This window comes from Phascolarctos cinereus, unplaced genomic scaffold (assembly GCF_003287225.1).
Source record: "Phascolarctos cinereus isolate Bilbo 61053 unplaced genomic scaffold, phaCin_HiC Scaffold_4;HRSCAF=312, whole genome shotgun sequence".
Taxonomy (NCBI): Eukaryota; Metazoa; Chordata; class Mammalia; order Diprotodontia; family Phascolarctidae; genus Phascolarctos; species Phascolarctos cinereus.
The window spans coordinates 54,854,581-54,862,744 of NW_027555847.1; the positions used below are offsets into that span (position 1 = coordinate 54,854,581).

An 8,164-nucleotide genomic window follows, 5' to 3' on the forward strand; every position below is an offset into this window, starting at 1 on the left:
AAGCCAATTTACCACACTACAGTTTGTAATTTTCAAGACATTAAAACTTTCACTTACATTCTGCTGAATCTCTGGATTTTCAAATACTTTTCTAACAAACAGAATTTCCCCTTTATCAGTGCTAAAACATTTGACAATTATGGCCAACCTCATTTCAATGATAATGAGCATAAGCCTTGGCTACAATCCTTCCTAGTTTATATAATCCTATTTTGAGCCACAAATCCTTCCAGGCTGTCTTGCGGCACTCATACCCTCCTACCCAAAAACATTCCTCTTGGGCTTCCTAAGTCCAAAAAGCAGCCACAAACCTTTGATTAGGAAGTCTGTTTTCTTTGGCCCATAATCTTGTGTACAAGAATGTCAGCATGGTTGTGCTTACTGGGGCTTGTAAAATTATTTGAAAAGGTTTTCAAATTAAAGATAAGCTTAGGGTAACGTTAATTGTGAAAACAAACTGTCATCCCGTGCAGATACGTTCTGAAAACAAATCAACAAAACAGAAATAAGCTGTGCTATTAGCCCTTCTCCCCCAACGTTGGCTTCCCATTTTTGTTATAGGCAGAAACCACCTGACGAGGTTGCTACGGGGCAAGTGCTTTACATACTTTAAAGCTATCTAAATAAGTGCCTAATGTAAATGTGAAATTACAGCTGCTCATTTGTGAAGATCTAGAAATGTCTTAACCAAAGTTGCACAATGCAAGGGTTGGGATGGCACATAAGCTGGTGGAAGTACATCTGAGTAAAGAAGGCCTGGGTAGAGAGCTAAAGAAGTAAATGGTGAACAAAGGACTCAGCCACATGGGGTAGCCCTAAAAACCTGAGCGAGGCTAGCTGCCTGTGGACAGGCAGATGTCTTTGAAAGGAGAAATCAGGAGAACCCTGAGAGAGGATTTTACTACCTCTGATTGGATGACTGGATGGGGGATAGGGGGAGATATTAACAAAGAATGGCTTTAGTTTAGTATGGAGGTAGAAAATACAGAAGGCGGACTTCTTGTGTATGTAATGAGCTTCCTCGTATGCTTACTTACAATGGAGACAAGTGATACACTGGTATTCTTAGTCTCAATGACGAGTTGAGTGAGACACTGCAGATCAACTGGGTGGGAGGGCAGGCACGCTTGGAGTAGGGGAGGATAAAAAGCAAGCTGACATTCTGAAAAACAAAATCTAAGCAAGGGACCTTCCTTAACCTGCTGAGTGGTATAAGTGAACAAGACTAGCACACTGAACAAGAGGAACAGCCAGTTGAAGGGCACCCTTAGCGCTCTGTCCCAAGAGCACAGGGAATAATATACCTTTTGTCAGTGTGGAAGTCTGGGATCAGAGACCATGTCGTGTTCTAAAAATAATACAGAGAACTCACGTTTACACTGCTCCCTGCCATTTACATAGTGCTTTCTTTTGAACAAATTTGGGAGGCACATAGGACAAGTGTCCCTATTTTACAAGATGAGGAAACCAAGGTCCAGGAGGTAATGTTATCTGTCCATAGTTATATACACATGTATGTCAACCATAAACTAATATATATTTCTATCCTAAAGCTGTATTCATATATATTTTCATAAATTCATATATGTCAAAACTACTTGAAAACAGGATTCAATATAGTGTTTGGTTCTATAGCTGGCTTTTCAGGACTACCTCTGTTCTATGTTAGAGGTACAAAAAAATAATTTCCATTAAGATTACAGTCTGTGGCAGAGCTGGAGTTTGGGCATAGACATTCTGATGTAACAGAGAGAAGGAGCCTCAAAGCCAGGAAAAGTCAGAGCTCCATTCTATCTCTGACACACGCTGGCTATGAAACCCTGTCACTTGGCCTCTGGGTGTACTAGGCATCTAGAAAGGTGCCAGCTCAATTTGGTAGAGGAGTCTCCTCACACAGGAGCTTGCAATACTAACAAAATCACAGGTTCCCTCTTTATCCCCACTGGCACACACACACACACAAATACACACACATCTCTAGTATTGTAGAATTTAGAGCTGGAAGGCACCTTAGATCATTCTAGTCCAGGCATTCTTAACCTGGGGTCCACGAGCTATATTTCAACATAACTGCTTTTCTTTGTAATCCTATGTACTTAAAAACATGATTCTCAGAAGGGGTCCACAACACAACAAAGGCTGAGAACATCTAATCAAAACTGCTCATGTTATAGATGAAGAAAATGAGGGCCAGAAGAGAGAAATGACTTGCTCCAGGTCACACAGGTAGACACAGCAGGATCTGAAGCAAATCCAGTGCACTTATCGCTAAAGCACAGAATCTTCAAAGGCAGCAGGCTCCAGGGAGCACCCCAGTAGGTGTGGACCCCTGCACAGGGTAGGCCGAGGCTCCTCACCTGCCTAGCTCCTTGTCAATATCAAGGAATGATGAGAGAAGCAGATTATAGGTACCGTGAAGGGCAGAGAGATTATACACAACCCAAGAGTGATGGAGGTAATGGCCTTATTGGGTTTATAACATGCCCAGCTGTTGCAGCCTCTGCTTAGAGCTGGAAATCACTATAGAGTGGAGGTGGGAATGCCTTCTGCAAGGTTTTAAAAGGCTCTCAGGTTGGAGACACTCACTTGCAAATTCATCACTGTTTATCTACTGTGACTTAGTGGCTTCTATGCTATTATTCTGGAACACTAAAGGAGTCTGAGAATGACGGGCTTCTGCAATGGGTCACTGGAAATAGTCAGAAACCAGCAGTAATTAGACATAGCTTTAGTAACTGTTATGTGGTGGCAAATGCACATATGAAGTGCTTTACATAGGCTGAAGTGCTGTAAGCATCACTAATTATGACAAAGATGGTAGCTACAATATGATCCAGAGTCACAAGGGGCTTAAGAGGTCATGTGACAAAGAAGGAAGCCGAGGCCTAAGAGGTAAAGCGGCTTCTCCATGGTCACAGAGGCAACAGTAGAGCTGAAAGTTGAGCCAAGTTCAGTGTCTTCCCACTGGATTCTGCTGCTTTCATGGAACAGTAAAATCTTAGTCTTCTAAATTGAACTCGACTTCTCCATTTTGAAAATGCAAAATTTCTCCTCCTCCACGTGGCCCCCTAGGTCCTCAAGTACGGCCCTTAGACTGAATCCAAACTTCACAGAACAAATCCCCTTAATAAAAAGATTTGTTCTGTAAAACTTGGACTCAGTCAACAGGCTGAACCCAAGGACCTAGAAGGCCACAGGTTCCCCACCCCTGCCCTAGTGTCTAGTCCAATCCTCCCACCTTCAAATGAGCTGGTGGTAAAGAGGGAAGAGTCTCAAAACGAGAGCCTGGAGATCTGGGTGCTGCTTGTGTCTCTGCCATTAGCTAGCTATATAATCTTGGGCACACCCTTCAGAACAGCTATGTTCTTATCTGTAAAGTAAGGGCACTGGATGAAATTATCCCTGACATGCCTTCCAGCTCTTAGAATTCTACCCTTATAGACACATTTTAATAGTTGTAAGATGAAAAAAGGAGGACTTTTGGAATCACTTCTGATGGCACATTAAAGAACACCAGATATCAAGACCATTTCTTCACACTGAAATGACTTTCAGGATGTAATCTATCTGCAGTCACTCACCTTTAATCCCATTTACAAACTATTTCTCATACAGAGAGTAAGCTCATCAGGAACTATTCTGCTTTCTGCCCTTTCACTCACTACGAAACCTCTCATCTTTCCTTGCAAGGATTCCTGCCTTCAAAGGTGGCCTGGAGGAGGCAGAGAGAATGTACAAAGTCCTGGCCTCCAGTCCCAGTTCTGCTGCTCAGCTGCATAGTAACGGGCACCAATTATTTAACCTTTCTCAGGCTTAGCTCTCTCATTTGTAAAATGGAGATAATAACACTTAAACAACCCACTTCACAGGGCTAAAAGAAAAGAACTTTGTACCCAGTGAGTCCCTCCATAAAAAGACACTACGAAAGCCCTGAAGCCAACAGGTGGCTCAGTCCCCAGTTCTCCTGATATCCCTGTTGCCAGAAAGACCCCTAAGAGCTCCAGCTTCCCTGCAAGGCCCTCCCCCGAGAATAGACCCTCTAGCTGTGCTCTTGGCCTATTGGTTCCTGCCCTAACCCCCCAGTCCCTGATCTGTATTCTATGTGAACAGTGCAATTTAGTGCAGAATGCCAGGTTTGAAGGAGCCTTGATTTGCAGCTCAAACCAGCCATATATCTGCTGTCTTCCCCATTAAAATGTGAGCTTCTTAAGGGCAAGGACTGTCTTGCTTTTCTATTTATATCTTCAGTGTTTGTACATAGTAAACACTTAAAAAATGTTTTTTCACTCATTCAACAATCCACTTCTTTGTATCCTGCTTCTAATACTATTTTGTGACTGTACTTCATTTTCCTCGTCTGTAAAATGGGGATATTTGTAGCACTTATCTTACAAGGTTATTGCGGAGCTCAAATGAGATAAAGTCCAAAGTGTTTTGAAAATCTTACAGCACTACATCAATGTCAGCTATTATTGATAAGGTATCCTGCTGTCCCCTTGACCCTTGGATCTTGTGCTCCCAGTTTCTCTCTGGTATGGCTGGGTCCCAACCTCAGGGTTTAGGTGTGCCCTGGCTGGCCACGGTCAGCCTCTTCCTGGTTCCCCAGGCTCTGCCTCCCTTGGGACACCAGCTTTCCTGGCAGGACAGTGCTATGGCTTCCTTTGTCCTTATCACAAGCCTTACACTTGCAATGAACACTTAGGACACATGGGGATGAAACAAAACAACGTGGCAGAGGGAAAAGCACTAGACTGGGAAAGGGCCTGGGTTTGAATTCTGCTTCTGTATTTGCTTTCAATGAGACCTTGGTCAAATCACCCCCTTTCTGTACCTAAGTTTCCTCATCTTTAAAATACAGGAAGCTTAAAAATAAATACATAAGAGAGGGTTGGATTAGGGGGCCACTAAGGTTCTTTTTGGTGCTAAATCTCTGCTCCAGTTTCTTGCCACTGGTTGAGGTGCTCTTACTTTAGGATTTACCCCCCCTAGTCCAATGCAAGCTGTCCAAAAGCAAAGATGCCTGTGCTCACATAGGGAGTGACCAGTGACATACCAAAGGACCAGGCAGGCATCCCTTGGCTTTGTGTGAACCACAAGGCCCTGGGTGGTGTCCATCTTACCTGTAAAGAAGGAAGGAAGAAAGATTTGTCTTGAAGACAGATACTTTATTTTTTCCAGTTATCTCAACAAACATTTTTTAAAGCGAGGAAACCCTTACAGTATAATAGGAAGACAAAGGAAGAGGCCTAATTCCTTCTCAGTCAGGCCATGTTACCACTTACCCAAACCATAATTGTAGTTAGTGAGTGGGATCAATTTCCTACTTTATTCATAATGTAGCTGGAAATCAGATTTACGGAGTTTTGTGATAACCAGGAATGCTGACAAGAAAGACGCCTAATGCCCACATCAGAAGCAAGGTCGGGGTCACTCACCTTACCAGCACACATTATCATGGTATTGTAGTAGATTCCCGCTCCATAGTTATTCTGCACTTTGGCGATAACTTTTGGCCCACAAAATCTCAAGAAAGAGTAGTGGCTGCGGTTCTGTTGCAAATTCTTTGAATGCCACGTGACTGGGTCATCTACTGTAAACACAAAGTCCAGCATGAGATTCTGTTAAGAGGAAAAAGAAAGGATGCACGGTAAACACGAGTTATCCGTGAGAAAAATCTGTTCAGGACCTACAAGTGAGCCAAAGCAGATGATCTGGGTTTAAATCCCAAACGGGCTAACTAGTTGTGTGAGTTTGGAGGCAGCACGGCCTGCCGGATTCAAATCCTGCCCCTAGATACTTAGTGTTTGTGTGGTTTTGTGTCGTTTTGGACAGGTCACTTAACCTCTATGGGCCTCAGTTTCCTTTCTTGCCCTTTATGGATTTACTTTCCTTTTTTGCTCCCTTCCTTTCAGGGTCAGAAGATATTACTTGGAAAAGAAGTTCCCCCTCGAGTCTAAGGCAGAACAGTGGCAGTGTCCGATAAAATCAGAAAACAGAAGAAAACCCTCACTTGGTGTCCTGCAATGACCCCCACCCCCTTTACTACCAGATTTCCCTTCTGCAGACTGCAAGGGGGGGGGTTTCCTTTTGCTCGCCCCACCAAGATGCGCATTTGCAGGAAGCTCTCCCAGGGAAGGGCACGCGCTGGGCGGGGGGGGGGGGGGGGGGGAGGAAGGAGGACCTGGGTGGGGGGAGGGGCGAGGAAGGAAAAGCCTAACAGCGGGAGGTCGGTGGGTGCACCGGGCCCTGCTGACCCGACGGCATCAAGGCCAAGCCAAGAGCGCGGGGTTCTGACTCGGGCTCCTCCCGGGGTGACCTCGGGCGGGTGGCGTGGAGGCCGGGCCTGGGGCTCTGCCCCCGCCCTCCGCCTCGCTCGTCCCTCTCCGAGTAATGGGGGCACGGGCGGGGGGAGGAGCCCGCGGAGGCCGGGCGGCTCACCTTGCGGCTGCCGTTGGGCCCCGCCTGGCGGTACACCCCGGAGCCGTAGGCGAAGGCCAGGCTCAGGTTCTCGGGGAAGTTCGCCAGGATCCGGCGGAACGTCACCTCCGAGATCGGCACCGACATGACATGGGACGGGCGGGCGCGCGGCCGCAGCCGGGGTCGCCACGCGCTGAAGAGGCGAAGGACGGAGCGGCCACTGAGCAGGCGCGGCGCCGGCTTCCTCGCCAGGAGTGGGGCGGGGAAAGAGAGGGGGCGGTGGGCGAGAAGAGAGGCGGTGCCCCGCCCCCTGGCGGCCGGAGGATCGCGGCGGCCGGGGCCCTGCCGCTGGCCGCCCGGGTTCACCCCGCCCTCTTCCCCCTTCAGTTCCGCTTGGTGGCGCAGTGGAGAGAGCGCCGACCTGGAGGCTGGCGGACCGCAGGTCAGATCCGACGTGAGACGCCCTACGGTGGGCAAGTCACTTCACCCTGTTTGACTTAGTTTCCTCATCTGTAAAATGAGCTGGAGAAGGAAATGGCAAATCCCTCCAGTATCTAGAAAGCCCCAAATGGGAAAACGAAGAGTCGGCTTGAACATCAAACATTATAAAATAATAACAATACACAAAATAAATCATATTTATACGTTCAAATCTGACCATAAACACCTTGTGTGTGACTTGGGACAAGTCACTTAATTCACATTCTGCCTGCCTTATTTTCTTCATTTGTAAAATGAGGATAAATGAAAGTACCTACCTTCCAAGTAGATGTGAGAATAAAATGAGTTCATTAATTTAATTAATGAAATTATATAATAGTTAAAGTTATAGTACATTATAATTAAATTAATTGAAATTAATTTTTAAAATAAAATTAAATGTATTGAAAATTAACAACAGCAAATAAATACTATTTATAAATTTGTAAAGCACTTTGCAAACCTGTCCACATGCTAACTTATTAAAGAGCAGAAGTTGGGGATGAGCAGGGACTGGGGCTCTTTTTTTGCATTCTCACCATCTGGCACCGAGAGGGTTGGCACCTCTCAGGCTTTTATTGAATGCTTGTTGACTTACTAATTGATTCTCCTACATTAAAAAAATTATTTTGGGGGGGCAGTAGAGGCTTATAACTTTATTGATGTAAAGAATTTCTGGCAGCTCCCTACTTTAAAACAAGGAGGCAAAAATAAAACCCTTTTGGAACCAATGAGGCTAGGAGGGTGGGGGGACAGTGGAAGAGCCTCTGGCAGAAGGTCCAGGCTCCTGGACCTCCCCCCTCCCTGGCCAACCCTAGGCACCCCTTTAATAAATGCTGCTATGTTCAAACAAGTTTCTTGTTTTCATCTATGTCGGAACCACTGGAGGCACAGTTCCCCTTTCTTCTTCACTGAGAGGCCCTTTATCAGTTCTAGACCTGGACAGTACAGTGTTCAGTCCTGGGGTTGCCTGGCCTCTCAAAGGAAAGGTACCTGGCTCCTGGGCCCACCCACGTACTCAGGTGACACGTTCTTTAAACCTTAGATTTTGGCTCAAGGCTAGCTCTCCCCAAAGGAGGGGAGTAAAAGAACTCTCAGTATATAATGGGGTTAAGATAGGGTACAGGCTTTATTTCCTAGACACAAAAGTAGCTAATATTTATATAATGCTTTAAGATTTGCTAAATACTTTATGTTTTATTATACATATTATAATATTATAGATATATAATGCATGTATACATACATTCATATGTAATTATGCAAG

General features: G+C 45.5%; 1 protein-coding gene across 3 annotated transcripts in view; it reads right to left on the reverse strand.

The window, feature by feature from the left end:
- TAMM41 (TAM41 mitochondrial translocator assembly and maintenance homolog) overlaps positions 1-6,660 on the reverse strand; it is a 36,001-nt gene extending 29,341 nt beyond the window's left edge. Inside the window, exons 1-2 of one of the 3 annotated variants that reach the window (XM_020981069.2) lie at positions 6,439-6,660; positions 5,436-5,618 (exon numbers count right to left, since the gene is read on the reverse strand). In XM_020981069.2, coding sequence (XP_020836728.1) covers positions 5,436-5,618; positions 6,439-6,564 — 309 coding nt within the window. In that variant the 5' untranslated portion in view covers positions 6,565-6,660. Of the gene's footprint in view, positions 1-311; positions 3,162-5,435; positions 5,619-6,438 lie in introns of those variants that run through there. The other 2 variants (XM_078152207.1, XM_078152208.1) reach the window with 2 other exon arrangements.
- Positions 6,661-8,164: the final 1,504 nt, after the last annotated feature.